Below are 17,897 nucleotides of genomic sequence, written 5' to 3'. Positions count from 1 at the left end.
GGGAGGGCTTCTCTGGGCTTCTGGAAGGTTCTCTGTACCCCTGGCTTCCTATTAGTCCTTTACTGATTGGTCCCTGGGTACTTGCTCACCCTGCCCAGGAACCACCCTGCGCTGATCCCGCCCTGCTTCAGCTCTCATTGACTCAGCTGATGCTGTGAGCCTCTGTCTCTCAGGCTGGCGCCCCTTGGTGACTCCTGTTGGATGTGTGCATTCTTCATAAGATGACTACCAAAGGGCCTTGGGAGAATTTTCTAGTCTCTTCCATCCTGCATTGGTGCCCGTGGGTAGGAGGGTCTTTATCAGGTGCTCTCTGCCTCGCCTACCCCAACACCCCACCTACCTGGATGTGCCCACCAACGTTGGCGAAGGGCATCTACATGGTGCCATCTCTAGGGAACCAGACTAGAAGAAGAGCATAACTACATTCTGCTGAGATGTCCTCAGGTCTTTCAGTCCAGAGTTGTTTTCTGAATTATTTAAGCGTGTAAAAAGAAGCTTCCTGACGATTTAAGCCCCTCTCTGAGAAGTGTTATTTCTCACTCCTCTCTGTTTTGGCTTCTCTCTCCAAGCCTTTCCTTTGATATAGGAGATGCTGCAACTTCTCTACATGGCTGGACACCAAGCCTAAGTCAGAGTCTTCATCCACCCTTGCTTATTCCTCAGGAAAAGCACAGAGCTCTGAGAATCTTGATCTCTTAGAGCTCACAAGTCTGTTTTATTAGAGCAAAGGCTGGACTTTGTGAAATAAAAGCCATGGTTTAAAAATACTATTTTTAAAGTTTCTTATTCGGGGATGATTGTAACTTCACTCGCAGTTGTAAGATAATATAGATATGTCCTACACATTGCTCCCACTTTCCCCCAGTGACAACCTTTTTATATCTGTAGACAAAATCACAACCAGGAAATGAGTGAACATTGGTACAATCCACCAATCTTACTCAGGACTCACCAGCTTTTCATGTCTTTGTGTGTGGAGGGGTATTTATTCTATGTACTTTTATTACAAGGGTAGATTAGCATGACCACAACCCCAGTCAGGATACAGCGTATGTAGTTCCATTACAAAGGTCTCTTGTGCCATGCTTCAATAGCCATAATCACCTTACTTCCAGGCCCATTCCCTGACTTTTAGCAATCACTAATCTGTTTTCCATCTCTATAATTCTGTCATTTCAAGAACTGTATATAAATGGAATCATAGAGTATGTGACATTTTGAGATTTGCTTTTTTTAACTCAGCATAATTCTCTTGAGCTCCATTTAAGTTACTACCTGTATCAATACTGTATTCTCTTTTATTGCTGAGTAGTATTCCATGGTATGGATATAATATACCACATTTTGTTTCACCATTCACTCCTTGAAGGACACTTGAGTAGTTTCTAGATCAGGGCTACTATGAATAAAACTACTATGAACATTCACATAAAGGTTTTGTGTGAACATCAGTTTTCATTTCTCTGGGATAAATGTCCAAGAGTGCAATTGCTGATTAGTGTGTATTTAGTTTTATAAGAAACTGCCAAACTTTTCCAGAGTGGCTGTACTGTTTTACACTCCTATCAGAAATGTATGAGTGATCCAGGTTCTCTACATTCTTGCTAGCATTTGATATTATCATTTTTTAAAAAATCTAGTCACACTGTGACAAAAATGTGCACTTTTTAATGGTTCATGATGTTAAATTTCTTTTCATGTGCTTTTTTGCCATCTGTATATCCTCTTCAATGAAAGCTAGTATGTAGAAATATAATCTGATTTTTTACATTGACTTCTATCTATCATGATAACCTCACTTAATAGTTCCAGAAGGTTTTGTTGTAGACTTCTTGGAATTTTTTACATAGACAATTATGTGATTTATAAATAGGAACAGTCGTTTCTTTCTTAATTTATATGCCTTTTATTTTATTTTATTTTGCCTTGTTGTTCTGATACTTCTAATATTGCATTGACTAGAGAGAGGCAAGAAAGGACATCCTTACCTTGTTCTCAATCTTGGGGGCAGAGCTTTCAGTCTTTCACCATCCAACCTGGTAATCCAGTGTTTTGTTTTGTTTTGTAAATGCTTTTTATAAAATGAAGGAAGCAGTCGTCTTTCCCTAGTTTTCTGAGAGTTTTTATAATTAGTGGGAATCAGAATGCTATTTTTTAAGTGGACTTTAAACACTTATCCCAGTGGCTCAGAAGGCTGAGGCAGGAGGATCGCACGTTCAAAGCTAGCCTCAGCAACAGCGAGGCACTAAGCAACTCAGTGAGACCCTGTCTTTAAACGAAAAATACAAAATAGGGCTGGGGATGTGGCTCAGTAGTTGAGTGCTCCTGAGTTCAGTTCTCAGTACCAAAGGAGGGGAAAAAAAACCATTTATGTGAGAACCCAAAAGCTGGACACCAACCCCAGTGTAGTGGCTATTTTGCCTTCAAGGATCAGGTGTTGGCTGAACAGAGCGTATCATCCTGTCACACACTTGGCAGCACTTCATTAGGGTCAGTAAGTCACGCCTCAGCCTTCCTTTTCCTTCTCTTCCCTGTTTCTTTATTCCTTTGAAACTGGCACCAAGGAATCACCAAACTTTAAGATAGCTTCCAGGCTTCTCTATAGTTGACTTTGAGAGGATGCAAATTTAGGGATAACCAAGGGATAGGGATGATAGGCTAATATTAAATCTGTTTCAAATTTTGATGTAACACCTGAGGAGGCATTAAATAGATTACACTATTTCAACCACATGTGTGAGTCACCCCTGGTGACCTTGGCACGAGTTGATGTACTGTCCTCCCAAGAGGCTGTGTCTGTGGCAGAGCACCTCACTCTGGGCCTAGTTGCGGATATGTCTGCTTCAGGCAATTGGGTGCACCATCTGTTCTGCAGCTGTCCCTTCAGATCTGTCCAGGGGATCCAGAAGGCCTGGTGGAATCTGCAGTCTGGAGCCCTCTACCTGGAGGTGGAACAGACTGTACTTCTGCAACTTCTTTGAGCTAAGGCCATCCTTGGGCCAAGAAAGAGGCCTCCCAGAGCCTTCAGAAACCAAGATGGGGGAACTGTTGGCATTATTCTGAAAGCTACTAGGAACTGTGCAACTCCTTTCTAGGCTGAGGCTCAGGGGGAGAGCAGCTTTGCTTTGGGCTTGCCAGTTGCTTTACCCAGTAGGATCTGAGGCATCAGGGCTCAGCCAGGCAGCCTGGGTGTGAGTATCACCAGAAACAGGTTCTTATCCCCAAAGGCCACCTTACCATGGAAGAAACTCCAGACCAATATCAACAACCATATGCTTTCTTAGTAAATATATGTTATACTTTTTTTAACAAATTGATGATAATTATCATAAAACAAAGAATTTAGAGCAGAAGATATTGCTCAGTCAATGCCAAAGCAACCAAATATGCACTTTGATCGTTTAGAGATTAATACAAAAAAGATTCGTGTGAAAACTCCCTGACATGAGACCTTTCCTTTAATATTCTATGTTCTACACATGCTTTTCCAGTTCTTCAAGTTCTTTAATTTTCTGTGCATTACAATTTTTCTTTTCTAAACACTTTTCTTTCTTTATGGCTAAATGTGTGCAGAGAAGCACTTGCTCTTCTCCCCAAGTTGTTCTTTTTTCTTTTAATCATGCCAACATTGTGCCCTGCCTCTGCATTGAAATCATATTACACGATGACCTTTGTTCTGGTGAAGGTTTCAGCACCTGCCTCTGTAGAAGAGAGCTGGCAGCTCACTATCTGTTGTGGTTTAAATATTAGGTGTCTCCCAAAAGCTCATGTGTGAGACAATGCAAGAAAGTTTAGAGGTGAAATAATTGGGTTAAGAGAGCCTTAACCTAGTCAATGCATTAATCTGCTAATAGGGATTAAGTAAGCAGTAACTATACAGGTAGGGTGTGGCTAGAGGAGGTGAGTCATTGAGGGCCCATTGGGGGTTTGTATTTTGTCCATGGTGAGGGGAGTCTCTCTCTCTCTGCTCCCGGTGTGATGTCCTGAGCTGCCTTCCTCTGCCACACTGTTCTGTCATGATGTTCTGCCTCACTTTGGGCCCTAAGGAGTGGAGTCAGCCATCTATGGACTGAGACCTCTGAAACTGTGAGCCCCCAAATAAACTTTTCCTCCTCTAAAATTGTTCTCAGGTATTTTGGTCACAGAAGTGAAAAGGCTGACTAAAAACAGTGTCTTATGAAGCCATGAGATTCTCATGACAAACTAAGTTTTTTCTTTTTGTTTTAGACGAAAGCTCTAATGGACAAACTTCAGAAGACGGTTTCATCTGAAGGAAGGTTTAAAAATCTCAGAGAAACCCTTAAAAAGTATGTCTATCTTAAGTCATTCACAATTTATAAATATGTTTACCTAATTTCTAAAAGTTTATGAGTGGTGACCCACCTCCTTCATTGCTGGAAGAGAAAAGCAAACAGAAAATGACTTCCATTGTCTTTAGTATTTTGGATTTTTCCTTTTCACTTGGAACACTGTGAATATAGTGAGGATCTTACAGATGTACTCATGGTATGCAGATTGTTCCAAGTAAGAAGAAAGTGTTACTGTAAAAAGTTTCTTGAGTCAGTATTTTCTAATCTAAGTACAACGATTTCCTGTGATTTTTTAAAATTTAAATATTCCAGCACATGTGATTATTGTTATTTATTTTTGGCCCTTTATTTCTGGATATCTCTCTCTCTCTTTCCACACACATACACACACACATACACACACACACACACACACACACACACCATAGAATATATTCTCTTGCAACTAGTTTTCTCAAGTTGTAGCACATGAACTTGACTCACTCTGGAAAAACATTAGTCTTGTGATGGTATGAGTGAAAGAAAGCGTAATAGTGATAACAACAACAATAGTAACAGCAACAATAATAGGATAAGAATTATTTACTGGATGTTTACTGAAAGACAGGCTCCATGCTGAGTACTTGACACATCTTTTTTAAAAAATATTTTTTAGCTATAGATAGTCACAATATCTTTATTTTATTTATTTCATTTTTATGTGGTGCTGAGGGTTGAACCCAGTGCCTCACACATACTAAGCAAGTGCTCTACCACTGAGCTACAGCCCCAGCCCCTTGACGCATCTTATTTAAATCTCACAACAAATTTAAGAGGTAAGCTTTTCTGTCTTCATCTTACAGATGAGGGCACTACAGTTCAGAGAGTTTGCCCACTGCCACTGAGTAACTGGTCAGCTAGGATCAAAGCCCAGTTCTTTCTGCCCCAAAAGTCCGTATTCTTAGCCTCAGACCTCTTCCAGGAGACCAAGTATTCCACTCCCCACCAAAAACAAAACAGGTGACTCCCTTTAGTGAGTAACTATAATGTTGGTTAAGTCTCTACCTTCTAAAATATTGAAGTACTAACTTAAACAGAGAACAAGTTTACTATAGTGTGAGACTTTGATCACAATGATTTTCTTTGTGGTGTTCATCCACTAGGAAGGTGAGAGCAAAGGGGTTTGTTTTCCCACATGCTTCTGCCCCTCCAAGAAGTATGGACAACGTAGTTACAAGTACTGCAAACAATTCCTGCTAGCAAACATCTTATATTTGTCCCTAAGTCATCCTGTTGTTGGGATATGCCATTGTCTCACATTTGTAAAGCATGGGCTGTAATTTTGTATTGTATTCTATCGTGAAATTTGTTTAAAATGTGCGTATCATGAGTGTGCATCTGACAATGCAATAAAAAGTCTTTGTTCTTCAGGATGGAAGCAGCTTAGTTGCTTCCTGTTTAAATTGGGGAGGGAAATGGATATTCATGCAAATGAGTGTGAGAACAAATACTTCTTGGTCTTGCAGTTGTAACCCCCCAGCAGTTCCTTACCTTGGAATGTACTTGACAGACTTGGCATTTATTGAAGAAGGAACACCCAACTTTACCGAAGAAGGCCTTGTCAATTTTTCCAAAATGAGAATGGTAGGTGACAATTTCATAACTGGCTTGTGTTTATGACTCTAGTGGCTTACAGAGTAGAAGCTTGGTAACAAAGTCAATGTTTGCTTTTTAATCTCAAGGGAGAAGAGATGGGGAGACTAGGACTAATATTTGCTGTTGGCTAATTGAGATTTTTAGCCAACAGCAAATATCTGCTATCTGGGTCAAGGGGATGAGGAATACAATTTCAAGGATGACTTTCTAAGACTGACCCATGGTAAGCAGATGCTGAAGGCTTCTTGTTAGACAATCAGATTCTGAGCACCAAGTTAGAAGCAAGGAGCCCATGGGCAGTAGTACCCAACATGTCCCTCTCCCAAACTTGTGGCCACCTGGTGCCAGCTGCTCCTCCAGTTCTGGATTCAGTATCTTCTTGCTGTTGGAATCTCATACAGTTCCTAGGATAAGAAAATCCCACGCATAGAAAATCATCAAATGGGCTTCACCTACTGGAGGAAGGGCCCTTGGGAAGAAGCCCCAGAAGAGTGCTTTGTGCTGCAGGGAAATAACTTTGTTCTGCTTCTGTTACTGTTGCTGTTTTGCTCTCCTCCTGTTAGATATCACACATTATCCGAGAGATACGACAGTTCCAGCAGACTGCCTACCGAATAGACCATCAGCCAAAGGTAAAACACTGCTGTTGTGAGGGAATTAAGAAAGAAAAAAAGTGGCAATTAATGAATTAGAAGACAACAATAGAGTTGATCAGTTATACCAAGACTGACTCATGGAAAGGACCAATAAACTAGAAAATCTTCAATAAGCCTGAAAGAAAAAATAAATAAATAAAGGAAGGCACAAAGAACATCAGCTATCATCAAAGTTCTGTTGATTTTTACATCCTGTATTTCATGTGAATCTTCCCCTCTTCTTCTATTTCTCACACCAAACATTCTACTTGTGTGTGTGTGTGTGTGTGAGTGTGTGTGTGTGTGTGTGTGTATGTGTGCGCGACTGGGGATCAAACCAGGGCCTCACATACTAAACAAGTGCTGTACCTCTGAGCTACATCCCTAGCCCTCCAAGCACTCTAGAATGCAAAATCTGTATTGCAAATTACAGCTCTCTGAAATACAAAGTGGCTTATGCCCCCTGCCCCACACAAAACATTTCATTGTTTTCCCATTACTCTTAGGATTGGAAAAAAAAAAAAAAAAAGGAAAATTCCTAACATTACTAAGAAGTCTTGCTTTACATGGCCCTGGCTTTTCTTGATTCTTTTCGCATGACACACCCACTTCTCTCTCCATTTCAACCACAACTGTTCTTTTTCTTTTTTTTGAAAGATTATCTTTAGGGGCTGCAGTTGTAGCTTAGTGATAGAGCACTTGCCTAGCCTTCATGAGGCACTGAGTTTGATCCTCAGCACCACTTAAAAATAAATAAATAAAATAAAGGTATTGTGTCCATCTACAAATTTCAAAAAAGGCTCTTTTTCAAGAGAGTTTTAGCTATCTGATATCCCAATTGAGAAAGTAATACAAAAATTTCTACCTACCTCACCAGTCATAATTCTCTATCATTAACATCTTAACATTAATATCATTAATATAGTACATTTGTTAGAATTGATGAACTAATATTGATACATGATTATTAACTGAAGATCATAGTTTATTCAGATTCCTTTACTTTTTAAAATATTTTTATTAGGGCTTTATAATTATACATTATAGTGTGGTTCATTTTGACATATTCATACATGCACGTAATATAATTTGCTTCATTTTAATGCCACAGTACTTCATTTTTTTCCCTCCACCTTTTCCTCTGGCTCCCCTTCTTTTAACCTAGTGGTCTTCCTTCTATTCTATTTTATTTATTTATTGTTTTCTTAATTGGTGCTTTATAAATGTGGGATTCACTGAGGTACATACATACATGTGCAGAGCATAATTTGGTCTGTTTCTTTCCACAGTTCCTTTCTTTTCCTGGTCCTACTCTCGCCCCCTCTATCCACTTCCTCTACTCCACTGATCGTCCTTCTATTTTCTTGATATCCACCTCTTTTTTCTTTTAATTTCTTATTTTCTCTATATATTCTACATATGATAAAAAACGTTTGACTTTTGACTTTCTGTGTCTGTCTCATTTCGCTTAGCATAGTAGTTTCTAGTTCAATCCATTTACCAGCAAATAACATAATTTCATTCTTCTTTATGACCAAGTACACTCTATTGGGTATATACCACATTTTCTTTATCCATTCATCTGTTGAAGGGCACCTGGGTTGGTTTCATAACTTGGCTATTGTGAAATGTGCTGCTATGAACATTGATGTGGCTGTGTCACTGTAGTAGGCTGATTTTAGTTCTTTTGGACAAATATCAAGGAGTGGGATAGCTGGGTCATATGGTGGTTCCATTGCCAGTCTTTTGAGGATAGAATTCCCTTACTTTTTACCTAATGTAATTTCTCTGTTTCAGGATTCATTCATATTGCATTTCATTTAGGAACCCCTATCAGTGTGGGATTATTTTTCCTTTTCTTTTTTGAGGTCTTAATAATTTGCTGCTACTGTAAGATACTCCAGGCTGATCTTATGTATTTCTCGCCCCAATGCTAGAATCAGTTATTTCTCCTGAAACTCTAACTCCTTGTATTGAAGAATGATAGTAGGAACCATATGGACTCTTGGTGCGCATACTTCAGAGGTTCATTTCTCTTAGGCGCTCCGAGCTGACAGAACACAGAAATGTATGTGTGTTTTCTAACCCATGTCTGTCCACACATAAATACTTCCATGTGTAACCAAATGTATTTGTTTTAAGATACACCCAACTTCATACTGAAGATTCCAATTCTACATATGAATCATCCTAGCCCTACCCTATGTTTGCATATCTTTAAATGTCCATTCCAACAGTGAGAAACAGACTCTTTAATAGGCCCCTAAGTTTTGCTTTATATGTGTTTGCTAAGGGGCTTTCCATATCTCTGTCTGGGGTGCCCTTCCTTCTGCATTGCACACTTAACTTGTTCACAAATTAACTCTCATTTTCTCAGGCGCTCCTCACTTTTCAGCTTTTATTGCACTAGGTACCTCTACTTTCCAGCACTTACTTCTGGAGTTGCCATTTTTACCTGTATTTGTTTGCTTATGTGTATATGTGTAACATCCATGAGGGTCAGAGCCATGCCTCTTGTGTTTAGTTTTGTATCCCCCCAGCATCTTGCACAGTGCCTGCCCAGTAGTAGATAATAAATGCCTCTTGAATTAAACCAAGTCAGGATGAAAAACAAGGTTGTCATTGTCACTGTTCCTGTTCAGTTTTGAGCTGAAAAAAATAGCCAAGCCAATGAAGCAATAAAAAGTAGTAAAAGGTATAAAAAATTTTAAAGTAAAAATTAAATGTTATAATTCACAGATGATTTAATCAGCTGCCTAAAAAATCCAGGAAAAATCTGATTAAAGAAGCATAGCAACCTAACATGAAAGCCAATAATTTTCAACACAGGATGAAATATAATATAAAACTCTTATTAAAAAAAAGAAACAAATCTATTATGCTTAGGATTATGTGGAACAAGAAGTGTATAAGACCTTTATGAACTGAGGTACATGCAGGAGATACTGATTATACAGCTAAATCAAGTTTATGAATCAGAAGACTTGCTATTATTTAAATGTTCTCAATTTAATCTGTAAATTCATTGAAATCTTAATATAAATTCAATATGGCTTTTCATGGAACTTGACCAACTTATTCTGAAATTCATAAGGGACCTTAAGTAGAAAAAAAAAAGATGAGAACTTTGTGAAAAGTAAGAACAGGAAGTGAGAATTTTTTCTTCCAAATACAAATGTATATTCTAAAGATAGAGTAAATAAAACAGGATGATATTCCCATAAGAATAAAAATTTAATGGACTGAAGTCCAGACACAGATTTTATCAATATGAAAATCTAATATGGGATAAAGAAGAAACTTACCAAAAGTTCCAGAAAGAAACTGATCATTTAGTAAGTGGAATAGGAATTTGAACTCTGCATCTTATACCGTTTGCAAAATTAGATTTCAGATGAGTTTTTTACTTAGATATAAAAAGAAATATTCAAATAAAAAACAGTGTGCAACATTTATGCCCTTTAGATTTGAAAGACCATTCTTTACAGAATGCAAAAGCTTTAAAAGACAAGCTTGATAAAGTTTACTACATGAAATTTACTGTATGAAAACGTCATTCCGGATGACAATGGACAGTTACTTACAAAGTCAAAATGCCAGCAGTGGACTAGGAGATAATATTTTCAACATATAAAACAAAACAAAAGTATTTGTATAAATATATAAGAAAAACATAAACAATGTAGTAGAAAAATTGAGAACTCTGAGCATTTCATTCACAGAAGAAACAAAAACGGTCAATGAAGATTTGAAAAATGCTCAACTTCACCAATAAAATTTGCAAATTATAATATCATTCTCACCTGCCAGATTAGGAAAAATTCAATAGATTGATAATATAAACAGTAGTCAGGATATGGGAAAACAGGTAGGATTAGTAACTTTGAAAGTCATATTACATCATCCTTTAAAATTAAAACTTGTACACCGAGCAGCTGGAACTTTTATATGCATTGCTGGTGAGAGTAAGATCACCCACCCATTTTGGAAAACTGCCATTGGAGTTTTCTTAGAATGTTGAGTATGTATTATGACTCAACCATTTCTCTCCAAGGGAGAAATGAAGATATGCCCATTAAAAAAAAAAAAAAACTCATGTAAAATGTCCATAACAGTCCCAGTGTCCATCAACAGATAAATGGGTAAGTGAACTGTGGTATATTTCTATAATGGCACACTGCTCACCAATCAGTAATATTTACGGATACATACCACAACATGCATGAATATCAAAACGTTAAGACTCAAGTGAAGTAAGCCAGACAGAAATGAGCTTATGCTGTATGTCCATTTATATGAAGTTCCTGGGAAGACAAAATTAATGTGTGATAGGAATCAGAGCAGCAGCTGCTTCTGGAGCAGATTGGGAAGTGCATGGAGGAGCTTCTGTGTATGTATGTATGTCTGTAACTTACATGGGTGCATACAACTGTCAAAACTGATCAAACTTTTAATATCACTTACGTATATCTCAATAAAAATAAGAAAATATTTTCATGGAGAACACCCTATCCCTCTAAATCTTTATTTCTAGTGTCATTTCCTTTCATTTCATTGCTGGTGCCTACCCAAGCAAAGTGTTCCTATATAAGCATCAGGAAGCTTGCTAATAAGGATTTTCCTGTAACTGTGTAATGGTGAAATATAGACAGCAACTCAATGTCTATCGATATAGAGCATTAAAGAAACTTTAGTATATTGCACTATCAATACTGTACCACACAGTTAGAGCTCTCTATATTGACATGGGAGCACTCCATAAGTTACAATTAAGAGAGGAAAGCAGAATACAATGTAGGTCATAATGTCATCTATGAGAACAAGGGAAATGGTTTCTGTAAGTGAGTGTAATATCTGTAAAAATACAGTAACACATCTGGGAGACAATACATGCCAAATGGTAACAGTGGTGCCTCTTGGGGAAGCTACCTGGGACAGAGGTGGGAAATGACTAGACATGTTTGATTAAAATAAAAGCGAATATATTCTCAACATTTTTTAGTAATACAAAAATTTTAAATGTTTAAGAGAAAACGCTGAATGTGTCAGATTCCATTCAGAAAGGTCTTTACTGGTGTTCTAAAAGAAATGCAAGCTGCAATGTCTTTTTTTTTCAGGTCACACAGTACTTGCTTGACAAAGCCCTCATCATAGATGAAGATACGCTTTATGAGCTGTCACTAAAAATTGAACCTCGACTCCCTGCTTGAAGATCTGGCCTTGCCCCGAGACCTCGGCGTTTCCATGGAAAGGGAACAGTCAGAACTGTGCATGCCATGCCTCACACGGTGCAGCGGGGACTGGGGAAAGGTGAAGCCAGTCTCCTGTCTCCACTGAAGAAGATGGAACTGGACTGAGCCAACCCCAGCTGTGTGGGTCAAAGTCAGCTGCTTCAGCCCTGGGTGGGAAGATGAAAAGACTGATACTGTAAAGCTGATGGTGCATTTTATGTAAGGGAATGTAAGATGGGAGAGGCTTGTAGCCACTTTCATGAAGCTGGTAAGAAGGTAAATTTCCCTCTGCCCCATGTTCTGTTAGAACTTGGGGACAAGGGCCTGCAGAAAAGACCTGTGATGTTTCTCTGGCACTTCACTGGCCTGGGCACAACTGCCAATCTTTTCCTAGGATTTAACTGCTTCCATGACACTTCTTTCCATTACAAGCTTCACAGGAAAGCCGAAGCCTCCTCTCTAGGGCCAACACATCAGCAGTGCCAGTCTACAGCATGTGCATGGTTCTCAGTGCATTATAAATATTTATATTTGAGGAATGGTATGTTCTGAAACTGCCTTTTCAGTCTTTAGGCAACAGGACAGGAAACAAAAAAAAGATAAAACTCAAGTGGATTTGTTGGTAACATTTCCTTAATTAAAAACATTAGGCTGTGCCCCAGAGGATTTCAGTCTGTGGCCATCTTGGGGTGAGGGTGGGGGCTTCTTCCTGAGATTGGTGGTCCCAAGAAGCTACCCCCTTGGAGAGGCAGCTGCAGAATTTGCAGAAAGGTGCATGCCACCTCACCGACAAAACTGTGGAACAAGATCAAAGGCCACCAAGTGCTATGGGGAATAATGGGTTTCATTGATAAGTGAAAATATATACCTAAAAACCATCTTTGTACCTCGTTTGCTTGTTTCCTTTTTTCTGATAGTATGATAGGAATCTTCTGATTTACACAAACCTTTTTTTTTTTTTTTAAAGGCTCACTATGAGCATGGATTGTATTTTTTAAAAACTGTTTTGTGGGATTTTCTTTTGAAAACCCACACTTCCATGTGCTGTTGGTAGACAGTCCTTCTCCACCCCAGCCATTTTTGTTTAAAAATGATTTTGAGATCTTTCTGAGTGAGAATTCTGTAACTGTATGGGAAATGGGCCCAATCACCCAAAAGCTCTCACAGCAGAAAGCCAATTTCAGAGGTTAATCCTGCTGCCCATGGCTGGGAAAGTGGCCTCAGTTTTATAGAGATTGTCAGTTGTAGAGGAAACAGGGCTATTTTATCGTTTACCTCCCTCTTCTCTTCTCAGGGAGACTACTGCTTTAAAAGAAGAAAAAAGAAAACACGACAGAGTTATTATTACCTGAGCCTGTTGTACCTGACATTTGCTCTTGAAAGCATGAAGCTTGTTGATGCTAACAATGAAAAATTGATCTCTCTGGCTGTTTTCCCTCTTCTTTGCACTTTAATTTTTTGGTAGAGCTAACAGCTGATTAATAAATTTCCGTTAGCTCTTAAGACCCCGTGAAAGAGCTGGCATTGATAACGTATCATAGAAGTAAAGAAGGTACTTTTTTTTTTTGCACAGTAAGGGCCATCTCTGTACATACTACATAGTGAAATATCAAATAAGGAAAAGAAAATATTTATAATATATGAAAACCATTCCAAAAATATTTTCTGTAGCTCATATTAGCCAACAGTGTAGCATTAGGCCCAAGGAGGGTTCATTATGGATGCTTTACTTTTCTTTTTTCTTTTTTAAAAAATTGCTTGTTTGTTCTCTTTAGTTTCAGACAAGAGATTGACTGCATCTTGATGCATGATGAGAAGCATGGCTGTTGGATTCTAACCATGCACACCTTGTGATTTATTTCTCAGTGTTCAGAAACCGAGGGTTTGAAAAAATATGTGTCAGTTGCATCAAACACCTCTTGTTCTTGCAAAAGAAAAGCTAGGCAAAGGTTAGCTTTCTTGATTCAAAAAGGAAAAAAAATGTTGGAAGGTGAACAAAAACCAGGACAAATTCATGAGAGGACCACGCACATACCCGGTACCTAGCTTCAGGCAAAGCACCACATGGAAAAGTCAATGAGTTGTACCCTGCCCTGGAGTCCCACGGCCTTCTGAAGGGGAAGGGATGCCTCCATGTGCACTTTCCTTGGAAATTTGAACCCTGTTTCTCTGACCCAGCTGTTCCAGAGGCACTGCCATTTTTATGTTAAAAAAAAAAAATGAGAGGAGTTTCCAATGCTCCTCCTCTTTTGCAATGCAGCTTTTCCTCACAGTGACAAAACTTTTGAGCCTAATTTCTATAGCATGTTGGAAGTGCCTCCCAGTGGTCAGACATGACTTTTAGCATTTTATTGAGTTCAATGCTGACTTTTAGTGTTATCTTGAGTCACATGGCCCTCCTGTTTTGTTTCCTACAGCTAGAGAGAGAGAACTCCACCTCCAAGAGAGTTCCCTTTGACAAGCTGCACTATTTGTGGGTCAGCTAAGATAGAAACACATGTTTAAAATAAGAATCAACAACACAACAACAACAACAAAAATCCTCAATTTGGTCACACTTGAAATTCTCCAGAGCAATTTATGTCATCTCTTCTGACTGTTGAAGTCTCGATCCTCCTCTCCTCCCAAGCTTTGTGTGTATTGTGGCACACAGCACATGCTTGCGAGGCTCAGTCCCCCTATATTCTATTCCGGGAGACCGGTTCTAGGAGTAGGAGGTCAGCCTCTATGAGCCAAGTAACATCTTGAGGTTTTTAGGGGATGCCTTTGGTTATTAACTAAGACATTCAGTTTTGCCACAGGGAGAAAGAAGTCTTTTACCTAAGCTGATATACTTTCTGACAGAGTCAGGCATGAAATAGAACATTGTCACTTTTCCTTAGTGTTTCTGTGAAGGAATTTAAAGAGGAAATTTTAAACTGCTCTTGCAGTATTTTCAAGCTGCTCTCACAATATCTCCATTGCTGGCAAATTTCAGAGGACCTTAGGGCACTGCTTATAGACAAGTGAAACTCATGGCTACTGGATAATTTGGAAAAGAAAATCCATTATGTGCCGATTTGGAAGGTGTGGTGAATCAGCAGCTCTTCTCTCACATTGTGAGACAAGACCTTGGGCCAGCAAGGAGTTGTCAGCTTTTAAGTTCTTAACTAAAAGAAGTAATGCAGTAATGAAGTTATTCCTAATAAAGTTAACTTTTATTTGTAAGCAAAGGATTTCCTTACTTTTCAAAGTTTCATTTTATTCCCTCTGAAAAAGAATCTCTCTCTTTATTTTGAACTCAAGAGCAAGTTTTTTTAAAACCTGCAAAAAACTTTACACTGGGTGTGGTGGCATACATCTGTATTTCCTGCTACTCAGGAAGCTGAGGATGGAGGTCTACAAGTTTGAGCCCAGTGTAGGTAACTTAGTGAGATCCTGTCTCAAAATAAAAAGGGCTGGGGATGTGGCTCTGTTGGTGATCACTTGCTTTGCATGAGTAAAACCCTGGGCTCAATCTCCAGTACTGAAAAAATAAAATAAATTAAATAAATACAAGAAAAAGATAATCTCTTGTTTATGGCCAGATTACATGTCCACTGGCAGAAGGAATCAGTAAACGAGATTCATTTTCATTTATGTAAGAAATTTTGTAAGTTTAAATATTGACTTGTTTACAGACACCACTGTATGATTCCTGGTAATAAATCTAATCAAAATGTCAGTTCTCAGTGCCCACTGGTGACTTAAAATTAAGAAGGGCAGAGTAAAAGTGGGACACAGCCTTCTTGTACTAGGTGTAAACACGTGAATGATTCCAAAAATTATTCATCTCAGGTGCCACACAGCATGACATTGACATTAGGATTGATTGTACTGATCTAATCTGCTCCAGAAAAATGATAGTTCTACTTAATGATGTTGAACCACTGTCTTTCACACAATCCATTTCAACTTTCATTAGAAAGCCGGTTGTGAAAGGGCACTGGACGAGGCATCCCTGCCCTGAGTCCTAGCCCAAATCTGCATCCACTAGCTGGAAAACCTTAGGCCAGTGTTTACACCTCTCTGAGCCTCAGTTTCCTCATTTGTAAAATGGGGTTTATCGTGATTTCTGTGCTGTCTACCTCACAGGGCTGTCATGAGGACAAAATGGCTTAGAATGTAAACTGTAAAGTGCTTTCCAAATGTGAGGTAACCTGATTACCATCCTCAGCTCTCTTTTGCAGAGAAATTAAATGTATTTCTTTATTATTTGTGTGTGTGTGTGTGCGTGTGATGGAGAAACACGTCAGTTGGAGAAGCATATTGTGTCCAGTACTTAGCAAATCTGCTGATATTTGTGATTCCGACAGAGGAGTTTGTGCTGTGGCCTAACATTTGCCAAGTGAGGTGTAAGTTATGCCTATATGCAAATTAAACTGCGCCTTTCTTGAATACTTGGAAATCTCATCAGTTTTTTTTATTCTTGCCCTATTTTTCTACATTGTCTCCTTGATAACAATGAGCTTTTTCAGTTATTCTTTTAAAGTTCAGGGTGGAAAACAGATTAGAAAAAGCACATGTTGCTGACACCAAAGTATCAGAGAACGGGGGACTTCAGAAAAAATGGAGATCATTTAGTCCCACTCACTTTCTAGTCTTTCACTGGTCTTGTGAGATCCACAGCACATGCTTGACTACTGCCCAGAACACCTCAGCTCATCCAGGGCAGCTCCATGCTCCTGACAGGTTGCGGAGACGAAGAAGCTGCAGCAGTGGAATCCTGGCTCAGCCATTACTAGTTCTGACCTTGATGGGCTCCTGAGCTGTCTGAAGTTGTCCTTATCCATAAAACAAGACTCATGTCTATTCCTACAATTACTGCAATGGTTACATGGAGTGATATATATATATATATATATATATATATATATATATATATATATATATATATTCATAATATTATATTATTAATATATACACATATGTCTACTATCATTTCTGTCAAGTAGATGAAGTTGTCCTCACATTTAGAGCTGAAGGAACCAGGATGCAGTTGTTGAGCACAAAAGGGAACTGAGCAGAGGGATCCCTGCTGCCCAATTAACTTCTTTCTAATTCTGGCATGAGCGGTCCAGGCTGATGGGGTTGCAGGGAACTGGGTTCCCTTCATCCTATTACTCGGCCAAACCACAGGCCTGCATGGTCAGATCTGAGTTTTACTCTATGCACACTCCAGCTTGATTCCGGAATAGAAAAGAGAATAAGCCCAGGACAGGAGATTTCTTTTAAAGCAAGGGATATGGTAAAAGCCAGCCACTGGTTACACTGGACACTAGAGCCATGGAGCTTTGAAGGGAGTGGGCAGTGATAAGAAAGGAAGAAAGGGCATGTCATGGGGCTTGTGGTTGAAGGATTTTCAGATATTTTGGAATTTCTGCTGTGAGTCTAGGTGCCACTCCCTCCTAATAACCTTGAAAGTGACCAGGCCCCGACTGAAGGAAGGCAGCCTCTTTTTCCAACAACATCTCAGCTTCTACCTTGACCCATTCATGTGTAAACTCAGTATAAAATATAAGCAGTTGAGGTAAGAGTTGTGGAGGAGGCCCTAAATGTCCATTAGTAAAGAATTATAGGAAAAAGAAAAAGAGAGATTTTCACCGTAACTACCATTCTTTAAAATTTGCACATCTGTGCCCTTCAAGAGCCTCACAGTTTTCTGGATCTCAGAGCTGGGCTATTACAGGGTTACTGGAACTGTTTTTGAAATAAGTGTGTGCACAAAAGAGGTATTTTGAGAAGAACTAAGAACTCACTGTCCCCCCGCAACCCTACCAGCCAGCATAGCCCAGTCTCTGGAGCAGCTCTTGAGCCCCACAGTCCTCCAGCTCACTGCCTGTGCCCCCCAGGGAAAGCTTACAAAATATGCACACTGGAACCCTGACTCTGCAGGATCATGAAATCTGCTTGGTTAATCCCAATCTGTGATTATTTTCATGAAGTAACATAGAAGAACCTAGAAAATACATGAGTATATATCACTTGAAAGGGTATCACTCTGTTAGGACACAGTGATGACATATGTGTACTAACTGAGGAAACCAATATACAAAAAAGTGCTTGAA

General features: G+C 39.1%; 1 protein-coding gene across 4 annotated transcripts in view; it reads left to right on the top strand.

Annotated features, from left to right (window-relative positions):
• Positions 1-16,191, top strand: part of Rasgrf2 (Ras protein specific guanine nucleotide releasing factor 2) — a 237,289-nt gene extending 221,098 nt beyond the window's left edge. For 3 of the 4 annotated variants that reach the window (XM_071612454.1, XM_071612453.1, XM_071612452.1), the window contains 4 exons: positions 4,228-4,307; positions 5,816-5,933; positions 6,509-6,577; positions 11,698-16,191. In XM_071612454.1, coding sequence (XP_071468555.1) covers positions 4,228-4,307; positions 5,816-5,933; positions 6,509-6,577; positions 11,698-11,790 — 360 coding nt within the window. In that variant the 3' untranslated portion in view covers positions 11,791-16,191. Of the gene's footprint in view, positions 1-4,227; positions 4,308-5,152; positions 5,197-5,815; positions 5,934-6,508; positions 6,578-11,697 lie in introns of those variants that run through there. The other variant, XM_071612455.1, reaches the window with a different exon arrangement.
• The last annotated feature ends 1,706 nt before the right edge of the window (positions 16,192-17,897 follow it).

Source organism: Marmota flaviventris, chromosome 5 (assembly GCF_047511675.1).
Source record: "Marmota flaviventris isolate mMarFla1 chromosome 5, mMarFla1.hap1, whole genome shotgun sequence".
NCBI lineage: Eukaryota > Metazoa > Chordata > Mammalia > Rodentia > Sciuridae > Marmota > Marmota flaviventris.
Note: the sequence above shows the minus strand (reverse complement) of the source record. Positions and strands in the feature narration are given on the sequence as shown.